The sequence below is a fragment of the Zingiber officinale genome, chromosome 8B, assembly GCF_018446385.1.
Source record: "Zingiber officinale cultivar Zhangliang chromosome 8B, Zo_v1.1, whole genome shotgun sequence".
Taxonomy (NCBI): Eukaryota; Viridiplantae; Streptophyta; class Magnoliopsida; order Zingiberales; family Zingiberaceae; genus Zingiber; species Zingiber officinale.
The window spans coordinates 27,976,966-28,002,087 of NC_056001.1; the positions used below are offsets into that span (position 1 = coordinate 27,976,966).

At 36.1% G+C, this 25,122-nt stretch overlaps 1 protein-coding gene across 4 annotated transcripts; it reads right to left on the reverse strand.

The window, feature by feature from the left end:
- Window positions 1–16,052: 16,052 nt before the first annotated feature.
- Window positions 16,053–18,299, reverse strand: LOC122017986. Of its 4 annotated transcripts, none has more exons than XR_006121517.1 (5): window positions 18,253–18,299; window positions 17,750–18,173; window positions 16,635–17,025; window positions 16,481–16,563; window positions 16,053–16,387 (listed from the first exon to the last, which is right to left on the reverse strand). XR_006121517.1 is itself a non-coding variant. In XM_042575719.1 (4 exons), exons 1-3 carry the CDS (start codon window positions 18,115–18,117, stop codon window positions 16,547–16,549), a joined length of 303 nt encoding a protein of 100 aa, XP_042431653.1. In that variant the 5' UTR covers window positions 18,118–18,274; the 3' UTR covers window positions 16,053–16,387; window positions 16,481–16,546. The 4 variants fall into 4 exon arrangements, 1 of the variants encoding a protein (XP_042431653.1); XR_006121518.1 differs by having other exon boundaries at window positions 17,750–17,824; window positions 17,911–18,274; XR_006121516.1 differs by having other exon boundaries at window positions 17,750–18,274.
- Window positions 18,300–25,122: the final 6,823 nt, after the last annotated feature.

Consider the following 25,122-nt stretch of genomic DNA (forward strand, 5'->3'; position numbering starts at 1 on the left):
GCTTCTAGGTCGTGGCGAGACACTAGACCTTCTTGGTTATTGGAGCAACAACCACTTCCTTAAACAAAGCCTTAAAAGAAATTATCTGTTTAATTTTTCTTTTGAAAGCCTTTATTTAATGAGAAAAAAAAATCAGTCTAAAACGGATTTTGGAATCCAATAAAAGTTCCTTCCTACTGGGTTATTTAAAAACTTAGGGGTATATAGTTTCTAAGAATTTTCCTAAGTTGTCCTTGATATTTTCTAATGTACCAATTTAAATTTCCATAAATCCTTAGTTTCGATTTTGGAAATTTATTTAAGCATGCATTATTTTTTAATTTCTCAATTTCAATTTTTAATTTTTCATTTTCTAAATTTAAGTTATCATACATATCTAGTGGACATGCTTTTGCTAAGTTCAATTTTAATTCAGTATTTTCTTTTTCTAATTTTGCTAGATCATTCGTAAGCAATTTGATAAATTGAAATGACTGAGTAGGAGTGAGATCACGTACCTTACTTACCTTAAGGGGTGATGCTCCCCCTTCATCACCGCTTTCTTCTTCTTTTGATGTTTCTCCCCCTTCATCTATACTTATCTCTGAGTAGGGGTGTCAATTCGGGTGGGTCGGGTCGGGTTGGGTCGGGTTGGATTTTTTTTTATTTTTTTTAACCCAACCCGAACCCGACCCGAACCCGACTTCAACCCAAAACACCTAAACCCGAACCCGAACCCGACCAACCCGATCAACCCGAACCCGACCCATATAACCCGAAAATCCGATTCAAAACGACTTTTTTGGGATATTTTCCCTATAATTCTTCACTTTTATCTCAATACTCCATCATTATCATACAAACATGATATTAATATACATAAAAACATCTAAATTTTTAAAATAAAATTTGATTTAACCCCAAAAAACCCCACAAAACCCTATATTTAAGTCAACCCGGGTCAACCCGAACCCGACCCGACCCAACCCGAAAATATTTAACCCTCCAACCCTCCAACCCGAACCCGACCCGAACCCGAAAATGCCCAACCCGAACCTGATTTTTTTCGGGTCGACTCGGGTTGGGTCGTCGGGTCGGGTTCATTTTTGACACCCCTATCTCTGAGCTTGAGTCATCTTCGAAGAGATGGTTAGCCATCAGTGCTAATCCTGAGAAGGCTTCGGCTTCTGATTCGGAGGATGAAGAACCATCCCAGGTGGCATTCAGATTCTTGCGTGTAGAGGACGTTGGTCTTTGAGGCTTCTCCTTGTACCTTTTCTTCAACTTCGGGCAGTCATCCTTGATGTGCCCTTTCTCGTTGCAGTTATATCATTAGACCATCCTTCTGTTCCGTTGATGTTTCCTCGACTACGATTTAAACTTATTAGTTTTAACGAACTTATTTAATTTTCTTACCAGAAGAGCCGCTTCAGTTTCGTCGATCGACGCTTCAGAGTCGGGATCGTCCTTTTCGTCTTGTAGGGAAATGTTGAGGTTCGACTTTTCTACTTGTTTAGGCTTTGCAAGTCGAGACTCGTGAAGTCCGAAGGTAGAAAATAGACTTTCTAAACTACTTACCTCAAAGTCCTTAGAGATGTAGTAAGCATCTACTAAGGACGCCCACTCTGGAGTTCTTGGGAAGGCGTTGAGCGCATACCGGATGGAATCTCGATTTGTTACCGTTTCGCCGAGATTTGTCAGTTGCGTTATCAGCTCCTTGATCCTCGCTTGGAGTTGCGCAACCTTCTCGTCGTTGTTCATCCGAAGATTTGTTAGTTGTGTCCGGAGGACGTCGCGCCTTGCTAGCTTCACTTCTGAGGTGCCCTTGTGGAGCTCCAAGAATTTATCCCAGAGGTCTTTGGCAGAGTCGTAGCTTCTGATCCGACTTACCTCCTGGGGCGGCAGAACACTAAGTAGGTGAAATTTGACCTTTCCGTTGGCCACGCAATCGGCCTACTCCTTCTTCGTCTAGTTGCACTCTTCTTTATCTTTTGGCACTGCATATCCATACTTCATTATTAAAAGTATATCAAATTCAGTTTTAAAAAATACCTCCATTTTTCGCTTCCATGTAGTGAAGTCTCCGTCGAACTTCGGGGGATGAATGTTAGCTCCGGCTATCGTCTTGATCTTTGTGCTTCAGTTGGCGGTTAGTCCTTCTAAGGCGGTCTGGTTCTGATACCACTTGTTGGTGCAGCGGGGCCAGCAAGAGAGGGGTGAATTACATGAAAATAAAAGTATACCTTACTCTAGACTATCAACTTAAAATAATAGCAACTATAAAAATAATGAAATAACAGAAAAGAAAAGGGAGACCAGAAATTGACTTGGTTACAACCAAGACGGTTGTTAATCCAAGGCGGTTGAATAGCTCCACTAGCAGAGTCTCCTTCACTGTAGGCGGAGAAACCTTTTTACACTTAGAACACTCACTAGTTGCTAGGAATTGATTACAAAGTTGATTGCTTGAATGAATATTTAATTCCTAGGTCTAGGGGTCCTTTTATAACCCCTGGAAAGTCTATCTCGAAGGTCCAAGGCGCCTCCAACAAGGATTCAACGTGCCTCCAACAGTTTGACCGGATAAAACTTTATCTGATTGCAAACGGTAAGTTTTACTGGGTCTGAGGCGCCTCAAATGGCCTTGGAGACGCCTCTGACTGGGTCTGAGGTGCCTCCAAGCTGTCTAAGGTGCCTCAGACAGTGGAGGCAGCTGAGGCGCCTCTAGCATTGGTATGAGGTGCCTCTAGCTAGCTTCTTCAGCTCCTTTTGGCTTCCTTTCTCCTTCCGAAGCTCCGATCTTTTGGGTGATTATGGCCAACCGGAATATGGCTCACCCGAACCTAATTCCCGGCCTTCTCCTCGAGTAGGCTTCCGTCCCAGCTTTACGTCCCTCAAACATCACACACGTTCTTCTCGCCCACCGGTGTACTCTTCAGTAGCTCTCTCGTCTTTCGGACGTACCGAGCCCGTCGGCTCCCTTCCCGTACCGTCCTTCTCACTAGCCACGTCTTCCGCTCGACTTCCTGCGCTCCTAAGTTCCTGCACACTTAGACACAGAGATTAAATAACAACAGGATCTAACCTAACTTGGTTGATCACATCAAAATACCCACAGGGTCCAATAGTGTTCTATGATATGAGAAGTATAAACCAATCCCAGCAAGACAGAACTAATACTTCACACCATATCTCTATTTTGTAAACTAAAAACTCACTAGCAGTTGTGAATTTTCAAAAATATGATAGGCTCAGTCTAACAATGCATTTCAACTTTACAGGTTGGAATTGGAAATTTCAAAGTCCTGTAAATTTATTTTCAATTCTAAGTTATGACTTAAATAAAATAAGTATTGTTGTACTTGAAAAATAAAAATAGGACAGTGGTTGATGTTCATTGAATACAAATTAGGTGTACTATTCTGTGTCAACTGACAAACCACAAGAACTTCAGCAATAGTAGTTAAAACTATGTTTTGATAGCATATCTAGGTTCCTCTCTCTCAAACCTTCCTAGGGAACATGAATTTGAAAAAAAATCCAAATACCCTAGGGCCATCAATAAGTTTCGTTTAAAATTCACTGATGGACCTAGATAGGTTCGATTGTACCTATTTTAAGTCTTGTGACTTTATGGTGTTATGAGAATTATTTAAAGCTCTTTAGAGGTGCTCCAATATGATGATAAATTTTAGCATGATTGTGGGCTTGATATGATCCGTCCTTGGCCGCTTTGTTCATTAATCACAATCAAGATTCGATATCTAAAATTTCACACCATATCTCAGGTCTGTAAACAAAAAACTTGTTAGCAGTTGAGATATTTTTCATAAATTCAAATAGGCTAGCACCAATAGTGTTAGTTAGAGCCCTAGAGCCAATCATTTGATGATTGTATTATGGACTTGTCGTATCATATTCTTATATAAATAAAGGCATTTGTTTAGTTATTATACTTATTTGTATTGGTGCCAAATAAACTAAGTATAATAGCGTCCTTGAGTAGAAGGTTCTTACCTATATCAATCGATTGCTTGAATCGATAGTGAGATGATATAGGGAACACTACTCTTAATCATTCCTAGTCGAGTATTAACATTCAGGGACAATGTTAATGCAATAAGACTATCATGTAGGTCAACTCGATGACTATATCTCACAAGTCATGGATATAGAGATATCAAGTTGACACATGAGTATGCATTGGAGAATGTATACTGAATGACCCGCCATGAGAAAGTATCATGGATCGTTATATGAGTATCATATACTTTCTCATGTGACTATTAGTATGACTACTAGTCCTTAGACCTGAAGTCACCATGGATCCCTACATAAGGAGTTATGTACTTTGGTTTCGTCAAACGTCACCTGTAACTGTGTGGACTATAAAGGCGATTACTGGGTATGTAACAAATTATGCGGAGGGATGTGAGTGATGTAGATGGGATCTATCCCTCCTATATGACGGGAGTGACATCGATATTCTTAATAGAGTGAGACCACGAAGTGCATGGCCATGCCCAAATGAGTCAATATGAGATATTGAGCTCATTTGATCGAGTGAGTCTACTTGGAGTTCAAGATTTAGATTGGTCAGAGGATGACACGGTCTATGTCTCACATTGATCAATCTAGATGTCTAGGATAGAAGGACACTTGTCATATATTGTGAGGAGTCACAATTAATAGTCACAAGGTGATGTTGGATCTCAACATTCTTGTAACTTGGGTAGTAATGATGGGTTGCTAGATACCGCTCATTACTTATGCTCCTAAATGGGTTTAGGGGCATTGCCAACATTACAAGAACCTATAGGGTCACACACAAAGGACAATTAGATGGAGATTAGGTTCATATGATGAACCAAGAGGATTAGATTCATGTGATGAATCAAATTGGATTAAGAGTAATCCTAATTGGGCTAATTGAGTTGGACTCAAGTTGATTCATGTGTTCAATGAGTCTAATTTAGATTATGACTCATTGAATCAATTTAATTAAATGAATTAGATTCATTATATTAAATTGACTTGAATTAAATGGTTGGATTAGATCTAGGGGTGAGCAAAAATTCGATAAAACCGAATTAACCGAACCGAACCGACCGAATTTAGGAATTCGGTTCGGTTAATTCGGTTTTCGGTTTTGTTTTTAAAATTCGGTTCGGTTTTCGGTGAATCCGGTTCGGTTTCGGTTTTGAGTTTTGTAATTCGGTTAAACCGAATAAAAATATTTATTAATTTATTTTTATTTAAAAATACAATAAATAAAATAAAATCTTTTCTTTTTTTTTAAATTAAAATCAAATAAAGTTTTAAAATTCGGTTTAATCGATTTATTCGGTCAAAAACCGAATTAACCGATCTTTTATCGGTTTGATCGGTTCGATTTTTGTAGAGAATTCGGTCGATTCGGTTGGTTGAAAAAAAAATCAGTTTATTCGGTTTTCGGTCTATTCGGTTCGGTCGGTTCGGTTTTGACCGAATGCTCAGCCCTAATTAGATTAACCATGAGAGAGATTAAGTCAAGTTTGACTTGACTTGAGAGGAAGAGGAAGAGTCAAGTTTGACTTGACTTTATGCCACATCATTTGTTGTGCAAAAGGCGGGTCCCGCCGCCTAGCGGCCCCCTAGGCCTGGCCCCACAGGGATCCTAGGAGGAGGTAAATCAGCGGTGAATGCTGGCCCAGGTAAAGCGTGGTGTCTCCGGAATTTAACACAGCCGGCCCAGATTATTTATTATGCCACATCATTTGTGACTTGACATTAAGTGGCCAATGATGATGTGCCACATCATCATGTTTAGCACATGTGTGTGCCACCTCATGGAGGTTACAAATTCCCTCTTTAATGGCCACATTAAATGAGAAAGGGGGTTACACTTCTTGAGGTGGCCGGCCACTTTTGTAGTGAATGAAAAATTCATTTTTCATTCAAGGCTCATTCAACTCATCTTCTTCCTTGCTCTCTCTTCTTGCTCTCCCTCTCCTCCTCTTGCCGTGACTGATCAAGGGTGTTAGCACACCTTTGTCTAGTTTTTCTCCACCCATTTGTTCGTGTGGATACTTCTAGAGGATCGTACGCTTGACGATCTCGAGATCCGGCACTTCCTTGGACGAGCGGGATTCGCGAAGGGCACGCATCAAGGGTAAAAGGTTTTCTCCTTGTAAATCTAGTTTAGAACTAAGTCTAAGAAACTCGTACTTGTATTTTTGTTTTATTTTACTTCGCACAGATCCGGTGGTTTGGGGTTTCGGGGTTTTCGCGACGTGAAAAAGCGATTTTCGCGGCCCGAAAAACCCAACAGTGGTATCAGATCCACGTGCGAAGTCTTGTACGAGTTTATTTTGTATTTTTATGAAAAATACCAGATCTATAATATTCTATAAATTTTCTAATTTTATAGTTTTTATGGGTAATTTTCTCGTAGAAGCGAAGCACAAGTGTTTCGACACTTGTAGGCTTCGACTACCGAGAAGCTTTTCCAAAACGGCAAGGTTTCGCCCCAAATCTTTTTGGGACAGTGGGCTAAGGCATTGTAGGATCGCTAAGGAACACTCGCGATGGTTAGATCGCGGGTAGGGGCGTTGCCCCTGGCCCCGCAAGGGGATTCATTCCGCGATTGCGCCCGAAAACCGCTAAACGGGACCGCCGCGAAATTTTACTAGTAAAATTGTAAAAAATAGTATTAAAATTACATAAAATTATGGAAATTACATAATTTAGAATTATGTATAATTTGTGATGGTCATGGCCCAAAAAAACCTAATTTGATTGAAAATGTGTTGTAATTCATAATACGGCCTGCGTGCCGTCATGTGATATGCGTGTTATATATTTGATTCACGACCTGCGCGTCGTGCCTTTCTCTATTTTATATTCTTGTTGTAAATTAGTTTAGACTCGAATGTAACTCGAGTTTTAAAATTATAATGTACAAAATTGGAGCCGTGGAAGGTTCACTCGAGACGGAGTTACGAGGAGGGTGCGAGCAACACAAGATGGTCAAAGGAAGAAGCTTGAGAAGCTGTTGACCTTAGGTTGACCATCCGATCTTCTCATTGGCTTGAGAAGATCGTAGTAGGGCCATGACTAATCACAAATAAATTTAATTAATTGCTTGTGTGTATGTGATGCATGATTAGTAATTAATTAGTGTCTAACGATTAGATTAGATCTAAATCGTGTACAAGATGCACCCTCTCGATTAGATTAGATCTCAATCACATCAACTCTAATGCCTACTGTGCCGTGATACCTATCACTACCTCGATCACATGTGTTGTTGAATCTGCCAAAGCAGAGCAACATATATTATCTTAGTAGGGTACGAAGGGACAATCTTGGTCCCGCTTATCAACGCATGGGCGAGTACAAACACAATTAGATTGAGTATTCCTAGTTAACTCGGTGGATCAAGTACAACTATAGGCATTCTTCCAACGGTTGGAAAGATAGGGTATAAATCACATTTATATTAATTCTTGGGCGTATTAGCTAAAGCTAACTCAAGTTTTAATATAACTGCGGATAATGATCCTATAAACAAGAGTTGCATAGAGATGTAATTGGTAAATCGTTAACTACCGATCATACTAAATCTTGGGCGTATTAGCCAAAACTAACTCAAGGGTTAGTATGATGTGGATCTTGTCCCACATGAATTATAGAATTCAGTGGGAGCATCATTTAGTTAAAGGTCTAATTAAATGATTTAAAAGAATATGATATTTATTTTCTGCATTTTTCTGTTGTAGATAACCATGACGTCGAATACGAACTCTTTCTCTCTGCATTCTGTCCTTGAGAAGGACAAGCTCAACGGAGCAAATTTCCTGGACTGGTACAGGAACTTGAGAATAGTTCTCACCCAAGAACATAAACTGTATGTTCTGGAGCAGCCCATTCCGGAGGCTCCTCCTGCCAATGCCACGCGAGCAGATAAAGACGCTTACAAGAAGCATCAAGATGACACATTAGATGTGTCATGTCTAATGCTCGCGACCATGAACTCTGAGCTTCAGAAGCAACATGAGTTGATGGGCGCTTATGATATGGTTGAACATCTTAGTCAACTGTATCAAGGACAAGCGAGGCATGAGAGATTTGAGATCTCAAGGGCACTATTTCAGTGCAAGATGTCAGATGGGGCTCCCGTAGGCCCATATGTACTCAAAATGATTGGGTACATAGAAAACCTACAGAGGTTGGGATTTCTTCTTGGCCAAGAGCTGGCCACTGACCAGATCTTGCAATCCTTGCTGGATAGCTATAGTCAATTCGTTCTAAACTACAACATGAACTAAATTGACAAGCCACTGCCCGAGTTGCTTAGCATGTTAAGAATTGCTGAGATCAACCTTAAGAAGGTTAAGCCCAACTTTGTTCTAATGGTTCAGAAACAAAAGGGCAAGGGCAAGCTCAAAGGCAAGGGAAAGTCCCAAGCCAAGGGCAAAGGCAAGACACTGAAGCCTAAAGGAGGGGTCGCCAAGGATGCTACCTGCTTCCACTGCGGTCAGACCGGGCACTGGAAGATGAACTGCAAGGTGTACTTGGAAGATCTTAAGAAGAAGCGAAGTGAGACTTCCACTTCAGGTATATATGTTATAGAAGTCAATCTATCTATTTCTTCATCATGGGTATTAGATACCGGATGTGCTTCTCACATTTGTACTAATGTGCAGGCGCTATGGCAAAGGGCAGGTGGACCTACGCGTAGGCAATGGAGCACGGGTTGCTGCTGTTGCTGTAGGGACTTATTTTCTATCTCTGCCCTCTGGGCTTATATTAGAATTAGATGAATATTGTTATGTGTCTGCTTTAACTAAGAACATAATTTCAGTTTCTTGTTTGGACAAGAAAGGTTTCTCTTTTATAATAAAGGACAAATGTTGTTTTGTTTATTTAAAAGATATGTTCTATTGTAGTGCACCTCTGATGAACGGACTCTACATTCTAGACCTTGAAAGCCCTATCTATAACATAAATACCAAGAGGTTCAAGTCAAATGACATGAACCAAACCTATCTCTGGCACTGTTGTTTAGGTCATATAAATGACAAGCGCTTATCCCAGCTCCATAAGGATGGTTTGTTGGACTCATTTGATTTTGAATCTTATGAGACGTGCGAGTCATGCCTACTAGGCAAGATGACCAAGACTCCCTTTAGTGGGCACAGTGAAAGAGCGACTGATTTGTTAGGACTTATACATAGTGATGTATGTGACCCTTTCAATGTCCCTGCTAGAGGCGATTATAGGTACTTCATTACATTTACTGATGACTTCAGTAGATATGGTTATGTGTACTTAATGACACATAAATCTGAATCCTTTGAAAAGTTCAAAGAATTCAAGAATGAAGTACAGAACCAGCTTGACAAGAGTATTAAGATACTTCGATCAGATCAAGGTGGAGAAACCTTAGCCATGAGTTTCGTGACTATCTAGCTGAGTGTGAGATTCTATCCCAACTCACTCCTCCTGGAACACCACAGTGGAATGGTGTATCCGAAAGGAGGAATCGTACCCTATTAGATATGGTACGGTCTATGATGAGTCACACAGATCTTCCTACATTTCTTTGGGGCTATGCTCTAGACACGGCAGCTTTTATACTCAACCAAGTTCCATCCAAGGCCGTGATAAAGACACCATATAGGATATGGACTGGGAGAGATGCCCAGGTGTCTTTTATGAGGATTTGGGGTTGTGAGGCTTACGTTCGACGTCAAGTCTCAGACAAATTAGGACCCAAATCTAACAAGTGCTACTTTATTGGATATCCCAAGGAAACTAAGGGATATTACTTCTACATTCCCAGTCAGCACAAGGTAGTTGTGGCAAAGACTGAGGTCTTTCTAGAAAGGGACTTTGTTTCTAGAAAGACTAGTGGGAGTACGTTCGATCTTGAAGAAGTTCAAGATGCGAACAATAGCACTGAAGCCTCGATGGAAGTTGAACTGGAACCACAAAGTGTTGTGGATGATGTTGTTCCACAAGGAGGTGAGGAACGACAACCAGTTCAAGTAGACATACCTCTTCGCAGGTCTGATAATGTACGTCGTCAGCCTGAAAGATACTCATTTCTCTTGTCTGACCATGATGACGTTGTGCTCATAGAGGATGAGCCTACCACCTATCAGGAAGTTGTTATGAGACCAGATTCTGAGAAATGGCTAGAGGTCATGAGATCCGAAATAGAATCCATGTACACCAACCAAGTATGGACTTTGGTTGATCCACCTGAAGGGGTAAAACCAATTGGGTGTAAGTGGGTCTTTAAGAGAAAGACTGACATGGATGGACTTATCTATAAGGGTCACTTGGTAGCTAAAGGTTTCAAGCAAATTCATGGTATTGACTATGATGAAACATTTTCTCCAGTAGCGATGTTTAAGTCCATTCGGATCATTCTTGCTATTGCAGCATACCATGACTATGAGATATGACAGATGGATGTCAAAACCGCGTTTCTGAATGGAAACCTGCTCGAGGATGTGTACATAATACAACCTGAGGGTTTTGTAGATCCACAGCGTACTAGAAGAGTATGCAAGCTGCATAGGTCCATTTATGGACTAAAGCAAGCTTCTCGGAGCTGGAATCTTCAATTCGATGATGCGATCAAACAGTTTGGTTTCATCAAGAACAAAGATGAACCTTGTGTCTACAAGAAGGTTGTAGGGGATATAGTTGTCTTCCTCATATTGTATGTGGATGACATACTACTCATTGGGAAAGACATTCCTTTACTTCAGTCTGTCAAGACCTGGCTAGGGAGTTGTTTCTCAATGAAGGACTTAGGTGAAACATCTCGCATTCTTGGCATACAGATCTATAGAGATAAATCTAAGAGATTGCTTGGCCTAAGTCAGAGTACATATATTGACAAGGTACTCATTCGGTTTGTCATGCAGAACTCCAAGAAGGGATTTCTGCCGATGTCACATGGCGTGAGTCTTTCGAAGACTCAAGGTCCCTCTTCTAGAGATGAGAGAGACCGCATGGATCAGATACCTTATACCTCAGCCATAGGATATATCATGTACGCCATGCTATGTACTCGACCTGATGTCTCGTATGCTTTGAGCATGACGAGCAGATACCAGTCAGATCCAGGTGAAAGTCACTGGATAGCGGTCAAGAATATTCTTAAGTACTTAAGAAGGACTAAAGAATATTTCTTGATATATGGAGGCGATGACGAGCTAGCTGTAAAGGGTTATAGTGATGCTAGCTTCCAGACCGACTAGGATGATTATCGATCGCAGTCAGGGTTCGTGTTTTGCATAAATGGTGGTGCTGTGAGCTGGAAGAGTTTGAAGCAGGACATAGTCGCTGATTCTACAACAGAGGCCGAGTACATTGCTGCATCAGAGGCAGTAAAGGAGGCAGTTTGGATCCGCAAGTTCATCACTGAACTTGGGGTGGTTCCTAGTATCGCTGACCCTATTGAGCTCTATTGTGACAACAATGGAGCTATAGCACAGGCTAACGAACCTCGCTCACACCAGCGGACCAAACACATACTACGGCGCTTCCATCTTATTCGAGAGATTATCGACAGAGGAGATGTGAAGATTTGCAGAGTACCTACAGAGGCTAACATCGCAGATCCCTTGACCAATGCTTTGGCACAGAGAAAGCATGATGGTCACACTAGGTCATTGGGGCTTAGAGCCTACACTGATTGGCACTAGTGTTAGTGGGAGATTGTTAGTTAGAGCCCTAGAGCCAATCATTTGATGATTGTATTATGGACTTGTTGTATCATATTCTTATATAAATAAAGGCATTTGTTTGGTTATTATACTTACTTGTAGTGGTGCCAAATAAACTAAGTATAATAGCGTCCTTGAGTAGAAGGTTCTTACCTATATCAATCGATTGCTTGAATCGATAGTGAGATGATATAGGGAACACTACTCTTAATCATTCATAGTCGAGTATTAACATTCAGGGACAATGTTAATGCAATAAGACTAGCATGTAGGTCAACTCGATGACTTGATTTCACAAGTCATGGATATAGAGATATCAAGTTGACACATGTGTATGCATTGGAGAATGTATACTGAATGACCCGCCATGAGAAAGTATCATGGATCGTTATATGAGTGTCATATACTTTCTCATGTGACTATTAGTATGACTACTAGTCCTTAGACCTAAAGTCACCATGGATCCCTACATAAGGAGTTATGTACTTTAGTTTCGTCAAATGTCACCCGTAACTGGGTGGACTATAAAGGCGATTACTGGGTATGTAACAAATTATGCGGAGGGATGTGAGTGATGTAGATGGGATCTATCCCTCCTATATGACGGGAGTGACATCGATATTATTAATAGAGTGAGACCACGAAGTGCATGACCATGCCCAAATGAGTCAATATGAGATATTGAGCTCATTTGATCGAGTGAGTCTACTTGGAGTTCAAGATTTAGATTGGTTAGAGGATGACACGGTCTATGCCTCACATTGATCAATCTAGATGTCTAGGATAGAAGGACACTTGTTATATATTGTGAGGAGTCACAATTAGTAGTCACAAGGTGATGTTGGATCTCAACATTCTTGTAACTTGGGTAGTAATGATGTGTTGCTAGATACCGCTCATTACTTATGCTCCTAAATGAGTTTAGGGGCATTGCCAACGTTACAAGAACCTATAGGGTCACACACAAAGGACAATTAGATGGAGATTATGTTCATATGATGAACCAAGAGAATTAGATTCATGTGATGAATCAAATTGGATTAAGAGTAATCCTAATTGGGCTAATTGAGTTGGACTCAAGTTGATTCATGTGTTCAATGAGTCTAATTTAGATTATGACTCATTGAATCAATTTAATTAAATGAATTAGATTCATTATATTAAATTGGCTTAAATTAAATGGTTGGATTAGATCAGGCATGAGAGAGATTAAGTCAAGTTTGACTTGACTTGAGAGGAAGAGGAAGAGTCAAGTTTGACTTGACTTTATGCCACATCATTTGTGACTTGGCATTAAGTGGCCAATGATGATGTGCCACATCATCATGTTTAGCACATGTGTGTGCTACCTCATGGAGGTTACAAATTCCCTCTTTAATGGCCACATTAAATGAGAAAGGGGGTTACACTTCTTGAGGTGACCGGCCACTTTTGTAGTGAATGAAAAATTCATTTTTCATTCAAGGCTCATTCAACTCATCTTCTTCCTTGCTCTCTCTTCTTGCTCTCCCTCTCCTTCTCTTGCGTGACTGATCAAGGGTGCTAGCACACCTTTGTTTAGTTTTTCTCCACCCATTTGTTCGTGTGGATACTTCTAGAGGATCGTACGCTTGACGATCTCGAGATCCGACACTTCCTTGGACGAGCGGGATTCGCGAAGGGCACGCATCAAGAGTAAAAGGTTTTCTCCTTGTAAATCTAGTTTACAAATAAGTCTAAGAAACTCGTACTTGTATTTTTGTTTTATTTTACTTCGCACAGATCCGGTGGCTTGGGGTTTCGGGGTTTCCGTGATACGAAAAAGTGATTTTCGCGGCCCGAAAAATCCAACAAATAGTTGGATTTAAATCTATATGGTGCGCTTGGAAATATAAAATAATCTTATAATTTGATTTGAACTAAAAGAAAGTTATGACTTTAACAAAATTATTCTTGTTGTTTTTATATAGTTTCTCCTTGCTCGAACCTTCGAGTGATTGTGAATTTGAAGAAATCCAAATACTTAAAAAAAAAAAAGAGTAATATATAAAATAAAATAAATAGATTAAATAGAAAATAAATAAATTAAAATAATATATATGTATATATATATATATATTAATATAAAAAATAAAATTAAAGAAAAATAAAATAGAAAAAAATAGAGTATATAGATTTAAAAATCATATAATGGAATGAAATATATCTATAAAATATAGAATATATTTTTATAATATAAAAAGGAGTAATATAAAGAATAATAGATTAAATATAAAATAAATAACTTAAAAGTTAAAAAAAATTAATAAAAATAAAATATATATATAATAATATTAAAATTAAAATTAAAATTAAAGGAAAGTAAAATAGGAAAAATAGAGTATATAGATTTAAAAAATCATAAATAAAATGAAATATATAAAATATATTTTTATAATATAAAAAGGAGTAATATATAGAATAAAATAAATAGATTAAATATAAAGTAAATAAATTAAAATAAAAAAATATAATAAAAATACATATATATATATATATATATTAATATTAAAAATAAAATTAAATAAAAAATAAAAAAAAAGAGTATATAGATAAAAAAAATTATATAATAAAATGAAATATATCTATAAAATATAAAATACAATTTTATAATATAAAAAAGTAATATGTAGAATAAAATAAATAGATTAAATAGAAAATCAATAACTTAAAAGTTAAAAATTAATAAAAATATATATATTAAAATTAAAATTAAAGGAAAACAAAATAGGAAAAAAATAGAATATATAGATTTAGAAAATCATACAATAAAATGAAATATATAAATAAAATAAAAATATATTTTTATAATATAAAAAAGGAGTAATATATAGAATAAAATAAATATATTAAATAAAAAATAAATAAAAATGTTGGTGTAGACAACATAATTTTAATTGTAAAAGATAAAATCATAGCTGATGTCAAAAATAAAATCAAAGAGCTCTAAAAATTACTACAAAGCAAGGTCTCAGAAGAGCCACGAGTATCCCTTACCAAGGATAAAGAAGGCATAGAACCTAATCCGCCAAGACTACCAACTATTTTTGGACTAGGCTTGAAAAGAAAGAGAACCCAGAGAAAATAAATATCTGAGTGTTAAAAAAAAAGCAAATAGATTGTTTAGGATGTAGAACTAGAAGCTCCTACCCCATCAAAGACTGAAGACACATGTTCATCAAATATATAAATAAAATGTGTTGAATTTAAGAAGCTCAAGACCAAAATATTGAAGGTAGGGTCGATTGTAGGTAATTCATTCTTTTGTAATCCTTAATGGCATGTTAGGATTTGAATTTTTTTTAGCCAGCGAAGACATTTTTAAGAAGAATATGAGTCAGTTAATGTAAGTTAGTTGGTAACGTAATTGCATAATTATGTAAACCAATGATGAATATTGGAGTTAAATAATAATTAATAATACTAACTTATTTTTGTTGTTTTTGATTGATTATGTAGGGCTATAGTGCTTTCAATATTGTCCAACAATACTTTCTTATTAAATATGCAATCTTTTATGACAATATTTGATTGGACTCAAACATCAATGGAGATTGCATAAATGCTTATTGGACTATTCTAGCTAATGAAACTAAAACCTCTAACTCACCATAGTATTCATCCATATTTTGTGGGGTTGGATTTGAAGTAAATATTTGAGCACATGATCTTGTTTTTATATATATTAGATGTAGTCAACTAAAATTTTATCTTGTTTACATAGAAAATGTTTAGAATGATGCACGTGAATGCATTAAAACATTGTGCTAAAACTGACGAAGGCAAGCCATTAGATGTATTTTCTGTCCTCTAAATAATGAAGATGATTATTGACATCTAATAGTCATAGACCTAGAGGAAGGTCATATAATTCATTATAACTCTCTTGGCGTCATAGAAAATTACCACTATAAGAAAAAAAGTTAATAGACAACGCTTTAAAAGCGTTATCTATGTGGCTGAAAAAGCGTTGTTAAAAGCACTGTTATTAAATGTCTGCTCAAAGACAACGTTTTAAAAGCGTTGTCGTTTGTAGCACAGACAACGCTTTTGCAACATTTTAAAAGCGTTGTCATTTTTTGCAAAGACAACGCATAAAAAGCTTGTCTTTGTTAAAGACAACACATAAAAAGTGTTGTCTTTGTTAAAGATAACACATAAAAAGTGTTGTCTTTTTTAAAGACAACGTATAAAAAGCGTTGTCTTTTTTAGCAAAGACAACAGTTTCACAATGCATAAAAAGCGTTATTTTTTTTAGCAAAATAAAAGAAGTTTTAAACTATTATCTTTTAATACCAAAGACAAATAAAAGATAAATGAAAATTAATCTACTTCAATCAATAACATATTATTAAATAAACAACTAAGATAAATATATAAATTATCATCCCTACACTTTTATAACAAACATAATTACTCGCATACAAAGAAATTTTAATTAGAACATACTCAAAACTACTCCTATCGACTACATCTTATTACATGAACTTAAAGGATCTTGATAGATGCTACTTATCCTCTTAACTTGAATGCTCTTTACTCATTGGCTTTAACCATCTTCTCGCTTAAATCCCAAAGCCTTCTTGATAGTTCTTCGTCGAAGTACTTTCCAGTCACACTCCTGAGGTTCAGATGTAGTGCCACATAGCATGTAGTTGCTGCTCCTGTAATCACAGAATGTAGATAAATGAAATAAATCAAGTTCTCATAACATCAGATGACTATCATATTCAATGAAAATAAGAGCATAACATAACCTAGAATTTGGAAAAAAACAAACGAGAAGAGAGAAGTTCCCTTGTCCTTTTTTGTCTCCTCCAATCTCAAAGTGCTTGCATATCTGAGAGAACAAAATAGATATTAGCAATAGGTGGAAAAATTACGAAGGATAGAGAGGTAGAATATTAGTACAAATTTTTATTGGATGTCGTGAATAATGCTTATAGCTCTGGCATTGAAGTGTCAACACAATCTTCTTTGTTGTTTTGGCCTGAAAAAAGAATTAGTTCTATTGCTTACAATTTTATATAGCTGAGCATTAAATACAACTATGAATTTGTTTTAAGAGACTAAGCTCAAAACAAAAAACTTCATTGTCTCTAATCACTGAAACTTGCCTATTATTTCAACTGCACCACACGATTATGAACTGATTATAAATGGGAAAGACAATAACAACAACATGGATACATCAGTAAGAACTTAGAAACTAGAGAGATGTATAGGAAGCTTATGTCTTCTTCATCAAAGCCTTCTCGACGTAGCGCTTCTTAGCAAACATCTTCCTCTTAATTCCCAGAACCTGTAAATAAATCGTAAACATTTAAGACAGTTCCACACACATGGAAAATCCTTGAGTTAGAAGTAAATACTAGCTAGAGTTAAAAAAAATCCCATCCTTTTGGCAAACGCAAACTCTCATGGACCACCCGGGCTAATAAAAAACTAGACAATTTAATAAAATTTATTTTATTAATTTGAATACTAGTGATGACATAACATTGTATATAATTAAATGAAGGAATAAATGATATTTGATATTTTCTTGATGCACCGTATATTTTTCAATTTCTCTTAGCTTTCTTTTTCAAGCAATAAAACTCAGGTAGAAAATAATATCTCAAATATTTATATTTCAGTATTAATAGTAAAAAATCTCTATAAGCATCTCTAGAGGTATGTAACATTAGTCAAGCCATAAAAAATGGTTAGATAGAAATTGGATGAGATGAAATGATATTTTACTGCTAGAAACGGCTGGCTACATTTAATCTCATTCATGTTTGTCTGCAAACTATGATTTTAGCTTCTCTTGCTTGAGTTAAAAATTCTTCTACCTATTTTCTGACACTAAATAACATCAAACTAGTATAGATCTGGTTATTGTTCCCCAAATCATATAACATATCACTCAAGGATAAAGTTAAAACATCTAAAAAATCTCATCAAGGTACAATTAGTAGAAAAACACTAGAACGAGAAGAAAAACCAAATATTAAAGAGTAATAAGGAAAAAAATATCTCACTTTTCAGCAAGCTTCTTGAGCTCCTCATCGATTTTCTTCCTCACTATTCTTCATGGCATTCAATGATTTGATAAGCTAAGAGAAGGGACTGCTTACTTGGATCTGAGCTTCATTCGATCTAGTTCCCTTGAAGATAATCATAGAAAGGGGAGGACGGGTACCTGAAAGCTAACGGAGGTGAGCAGCGCGACCATGCCGTGGTAGAGCACGGTGAGACCCTCACGAGGGACGATGCTACGAAGGAGGTCGACGGTCGGGAGGGATCGTCGGGCAAGGGCGAAGGAATTCGAGGAAGCGGGAGTCGACGATGGTTGTTGCAGGTGGATATGGAGCGTGTCGAGTGGATAGCTGAAGGTGACCCCGACCATGCCGTTGATGCCCCCCAACTATTCGCCAAGAACTCCATCCAGAACTCCATTATCTTCTAAAAAAAACATGCACACCCAAAGGGTGAGGCAATCCTAAAACCTACCAAGGAGGCAGCTTTGCGCTTAATCGCTTACTTGTACCCAAAGAAGAAGCGGGGGGGGGGGGGGGGACTATGGTTGTGCTAGGATCGAGAAGTTGACGGAGACAGAGACGGAGTTTTGGGTTGGTGGTTTCGGCGAAGGGAGTTCACGTGAAAGGAGATCGCGAGTTAGGAGGTCAAATTGTTAATTTAGGTTGTGTGGCGGAAAAATAATTGGGGAAGTGAAAAATTTTAGTCAAATATTAATTGATGGTTTAAAGATTAATAAAATTGTTAATAGATAATATTTTTCAAAAAATGTTGTCTTTGACCCACAAAAATCATTAATAGATAACGATTTTTAAAAAAGTGTTGTCTATTAGTTAGAAAATAAATAGATATACAACGCTTTTCACTAAAAGCGTTGTTAAAAAAAAAGATAACACTTAAAAAAAAACGTTGTCTTTTAAGTGTTGTAAAATCTAATTTTTCTTGTAGTGTACACTACTATTTTTGATAAAACTGTAAGTATTAAGTTTTATATATATATATATATATATATATATATATAAGCATTGTATATGTATTATTTACTAATATCATTTATATGTAAGCGTCATTTTTTAAGGAGCTAAACTGGTCATACTATCACATATGACATCATGGTTTAACACATTTCTCTAGGAGATACTTTAAATCAATTAAAGTAAGCCACGCAAAGCAAAATAGTAAGTATTTGTTTATGTTCCATCATCTTTATCTCAAAATAGACTCTTACAAGTTTGATATTATTTTCTTGTAGGTTAGATTGTACTTTTTTTTATGATGCACTATGCAAAGAATTTAATGTTTCAGAGATCAACGAACTTTATACAAGCTGAAATGAGAGCTTATAGATTTAGGCTAAACATAAAAATAATGATTGAGAAAAACTTTAAATTATAAATTATATATTTATAATTAAAAATAAGTGTAATATGTTGTTCTTGTAATGATATACTATTCGTTTAATGTATATTATGTTGTATCAAATTTTAGTTGAATGGTTGTAAAATTTTTAAACTACATTTTTGTGTTTCAAAGTTTGAATTACATATAAAGCCCATGTTGGGCATAATATTATCCATATCAGACCCATAATCAGGTTGAAATTTTTTGTAACATTTAAACACCTCTAGATAGCTTTAAAAAATGTGTACATTAAGGATTTTAATGAACAACACACCCTATCAAATTTTAATTTACAAAAACAACAACCATCAATTTATTTTTAAGTCAAAACTTAGTTAGAAATTTCCAATTCACATACTGTAGACTTTAAATCCAATATTAGACCTAGCCTATTTGAATTTCTAAACTAATTCATAATCCATAGTAAGTTTTTAGTTTATCGAATGAAGATATGGTCTTAAGTTTTAGATATCAGGATCAAAAACTTGATAGTGATCGGTTAAACAAAGTGGTCGAGGTTCCAACCTATCAAGCCCACGTAGGGCCTGATATCATACCATATCAGGCCCACGTTGGGCCTGATATTATCCCATATCAGGGTCACAATCAGGTTGAAAATTTTTGTAATGTTCGATCACCTCTAGAGAGTTTTAAATAAGTAATGGATAGTACCATTGGAGTCCTTGCAAGACCAGAAACTCATAAGACTTAAAATAGGTGCAATTAGAGATGTCTAGGATCATTAGTGGATTTTGACCCTAGGGTACTTAGATTTCATTAAATTCATGTTCCTTAGGAAGGTTTGAGAGAGGAGAAGCTATGATGTTAAAACTTAGTTGTAACCACTACAAATGAAGTTCTTGCTCTGTGTCAGTTGACACGGAATATGTGAACCTTATAGATTTCCATTCCATGAACAACAAACCCTATCAAATTTTAAATTATGGGGATAACAACCATTTGTTTTAACTTATAACTTAGTTACTTTGAAGTTCTCAAATTACATGCCTAATTTATATTTCCAAGCAGACCTTGTAGACTTGAAACCCAGTGTCAGACTTAGCCTATTTAGATTTCTGAAGAATTCCAACTGTTACCAAGTTTTTAGTTTTCAGAAGAGAGATATGGTGTAAAGTATAAGTTATGTCTTTTTTCACTGATCAACACTGTAACACCTACAAAACTATAAGATAAGTATATGAGTGTTAGTTGCTTTAGAGCATAAAAGTTAGAAGAATCAAAAAAAAAAAAAAGAAATAAGAGAAATAAAAGAAGAGGTGAAGATTTGAACCATGAACCTCTCATAAAGAATAGAAATAAAATTATGTATGATAACCACTAGGATAATGAATAACATGTGAATGGGAAATGATGGAAATTGTAGTTAAAAGTAAAGATATAATTAAGTGAGGGAACAAGAGAAAATCAAGTAGCTTTCCTTCCTCTTGTTTACCTCTTGGTTAAGAAAAGGAGTAGCAAAAGACAAGTTGTTTTCCTTCCTTCTTTCTCCTCTATTTTCGTGGGGTTAAGGGAATAATGAAGAGAAGAGTTAAGGGGAAGGAATGAAGACACATTCTCATTTGAAAAATACATGCATGCATTAAGGAGGAAAGGAAGCAAAGTTCACCTTTGTAACTTCCACCCACTTAGCATAAAAAGGAAAGGAACTAAAGGATTTCATTTTTTTTTCCTTCTCCCTCACCCTTGCCGAGACTAGAAGCCTCCTTCCTCATCTCCACAAGCCAAGTTTAGGTTTCTCCCTAAGAGAAAACTAAACTACAAGAAGGAGCCTTCAAGGTGTACCCTTCCAAGCAAGAGAAATCAAAAGGAGTGCTAGAAGAAGAAGCTCCCTTCTTCCTCTTCACCAAGGGTACCAATTCTTTAAAGATTAACAAGTGAACACTAGGTAAGCTTCCCCTCACCTGTGGTACAATAGTTTATACGGTTTTTCCATGGAGATAGATCGCTTAAAAACCTAGGACTTGCTTTGAGAAAATTCGGCCAAAAACAAGAAGAAGAGTCTAAGAAAGTTGTAATTGGATATGCTTACTATTTTTTTTGTGACATATATTTTATGTAAGAGGTTAATCTAAGTTTTCCATGCTAGAATAAATAATGAAAAACTAGATCCATAAGCCTTAGACTCTCGGCCAAGCATGAACAAGAAGACTAGGTAAGTTAAGACTCAAACTAAGCATGTTTCCTTATTCTTTTGTTATGTACCCTATGATAATGAGGTTGTCAACCTTTTCTCTTACTTGTATGTTGTTTGAAACTCCATTTCCATGCTCATGAATATTCGGCCATATAAGAAGTAAAGGCCTAGAAGAGTTATAAACCTAAGACTAAGCATGCTAAGATTTTTCCTAAGACAAGATATGAAGCTAAATGTTATGACATGATTGTATGTTAGTTATGAATCTTATTCCATGCCTATGAAGGTTCGGTTATGATGAGATTTGAATGTCTAGGAAAATTGAAACCAAGGCTAGGAGGCTCATGACCTTCTTGATAAAATAATATGAAACTAGTTGATGCTTTTATGGTTGCTTGTTACATAGAATTTTGGTTATTCATAACTTTCGGCCACACCAAGTTTTTAAAGCTAGGATGTGTAGATTTGTAACTAAATTTACTCATGTTGTTCCTTGTTATGATACCATGAAAATTGTGTAGGGTTTCCATGCTTTTAGGCCATATGAAAAAAACAAAACCAAGCTCATATGTTTCGGCCACCTTTGGATTAAAGGCCTAGGAAAAATTAAAACCTAACTTATATATGTTCATGATGTTTCTTATGGTAAGTACTATGAAAGGTAGTTGTGTTTTCCATGCTCTTATGCCACTAGAAACTTAACTTCATGCTTGATAGGTTTCGGCCAATACTAGAGTAAAGGCCTAGAGAAATTTTGAAAACCAACTTACATATGTTCATGATGTTTCTTGTGATAAGTACTATGAAATGTAGTTGTGGTTACCATGTTCTTATGCCACTAAAAACCTAGTTCCATGAGTTATAGGTTTCGGCCACCTTGAGTTAAGGGGTCTAGGAAGTTTGAAATTTAAAACAAATATGTTTATGTTGTTCCTCATGAAAATGTATAAGATATTGGCTTAATGTGCAACACTTCCATGCTACTTGTAACCTAGAATGAGACAAGCTAGGGTTCGGCCATGATAAGATTAGGAGCTTAAGGAACTTAGAACCCAAACTAAATATGCTTAAGTAGTTTCCTATGAAATATGATATGATATGAGTTTAGGGTTTACATATTTCATGTTGCTTAGAACTTGTTTGCTCTTCATGAAAGGTTCGGCCATGAAAGAATTAGAAACCTAGGAGGGCTTAAAAATTTAGGTTAACATGCTTATGACCTTTCTTATGTTAGTATGTGAAGATATCATGAGATTTTTATGTTTGTATGTTGTCTAGGGATCATGCCTCTACTCATGACTTTCGGCCATATGGGTTTAGTAACCTAGATATACCTCACATGCTATGAATGAATCAAGAGATGATATTTAATGATTTCATGAATGGTGATGTCTTTTCATGTTATGTGATATGTTCTTTCATGTATGCTTATGACCCATGTATGTGCTAGGTGCTCAAATATGCTTACTTTATGACATGAGAAAATGATACGTTCATTATGCAAGCCTATGATTCATGCATGTGCTGTGTGCCCAAATATGCATACTTTATGATAAGTGATATGTTCATGATGTATGTTATGATTCATGCATGTGCTGTGTGCCTAAATATGCATGTTTTATGATATGTTAAGAAATATGATATGTATGAAATGATAAGAACTATGATATGTATGTCATGCTACTTTACTTTATGTATGACTTGTACCAAGGGTGGGCTCCATAAGCGCCCCGGGGTCGATGGACTAAGAAATGGGCCTCGTTAGGGATGGGCTCCTAAGTGCCCCTAGGTCGATGGACTAAGAAACGGGCCTAGTATGTATGCCTTGTAGGGTTCAAGACTTGCTACCTTGGACCTACATAGGACGCGCGCATTATGTATGTGGTACAAGCCGGGGCCCTAATTATGTTGAGATTATGTTTAAGTATGTATTGTATAAAGTTTTCAAAAGACATATTGCATATGTTGCATGATACATGTTTAAGAATTTACCATGCTTATACTTTATGATTATGTCATGATAGTTATGATGATGTTATGCTATGACAGGATACGTTTGATGATCATGTTATGTTATGTCATGATACTTTATGCTATGTTACGATATGCCATGATATGCTCTTGACATGATACTTTTATCTTTATGCCTTATGACTTGTGATTTTAATATGCTTTACGGTTTTTGTGAGTAGGAAAGGAACTTACTGAGCCATGAGTGCTCACAGCTTACTTTCTTGTACCACAGATAAAGGCAAGGAATGGATGTACTAGGGGAGCAGCAGGAGGGGCTAGAATGATGTGTGCGGTAGTGGACTGGCTAAAAGAAAAGACCTACCTTTGTTTAATAAGAAATTTACCATGTTGATGTTTTTATTTTATGACTCTATGACCTTAAGTATGTGTTGGGTATTAAGACTCAAAATTTATGATAGGTATACTATGTGGTTCTTTTATGTCTATGGTGAGTTTTAAGTAAGAAAAGGTTTTTAAATTCTCTAAGTAAGACTTCCGCTGTGTTAAGTATGTATGCGTAGCAAGGTAACCCCCGTCGCCTTAGCAGGAGGGGCGGGGCGTTACAAACACCACCATGGCAATTTGGATATTGTGATTTTTATTTCACTAAGCAATAGTATTGTTATTCCTGAGACAATTTAGTATACACTTCTCATATCATACATATCATTGTATTAAACAACAAATACTACATACAAAGATATAAAACTAACAACACTATGTAATTATATTTTTACATTCCCTACCCAACTATTTTGCTTACAATACTATGGATAATTAATCCGATGTTTTACGGAACATGTCCCTCAAAATTGATATAATTACATCAATTCTATTTTTTTATGTCTCCTTATTTGAAATCCATCTTCAGATCGTATAGAAAATATCGAATGTATTGTATCACAAAGAAACCACAGTCGATGCTGTTTATAACATCAGCAATTTAATATTTGATATTTTATATCAATATTTTCTATTCACACTCTTTGATCTTGACTTACCTAACTTCTTGTTGTGGATATTCTATTGTGAGAGATACCTATTGGTCGAAGGGATGATGCCTTTCAAAATTTGGATCAATAGCAATAAGGTGCTCACTGCTATATTGTTTTAAATGTGATATTTGATACCTATAAGATTGAACAAGAAATTATAATTTTACATCAACTAGCATTCATATTATATTACTAACATACATATGAATATTGGATGCTCACCGTTACTTCAAAATCATATTTGGATTTACTTCCATTTGTTAGAGAATTGTAATGATTGAACATCATTGATTTGGTATCCACCATCAATAAGTGGAAGTGTGCATTATCACTGCATAAAGATGTAAAAATATACCTAAACTCTTTATCTTCTATATTTATCTTTATCACTTGTTGCAAGCTAAACTTGCTTGAGGATTTTATTGATGACTACAAATATGTAAAGTCATATATACTTAACCAAATAATAAAATCTATTCAAATATTATATATTCTCAAATTATTTAGATTACTTACTGTGAAAAAAGTTGAATAATATATAGACTTATTGTATGACCTATCAAACGAGGATGCCTCCTAAACAATATTTTACAATATGTGTCAATTACCTCCCCTTTTGTCAAAATCTCTCCATTCACACTAGAGAAGAAGGAATGCACATTTAAAGCAAAGGATGGATCCTTCCAAACTAATTCACTTGTAAACCTGCAAAGTAAATCAATGATTATGAATCACATAATAAAATTAGAGAATCATATAATTATCTAAATTAGAGAATCATATAATTATCTTGACTTATCACTTAATTAAA

Coding starts and splice junctions, on each gene's coding strand:
- LOC122017986 (XM_042575719.1), bottom strand. CDS start 18,117: ATGGTCGGGGTCACCTTCAGCTATCCACTCGACACGCTCCATATCCAC. Junction 16,714..17,910: donor TCACCTCCGTTAGCTTTCAG/GTACCCGTCCTC, acceptor TTCTTTTTTCAG/GCCAAAACAACAAAGAAGAT.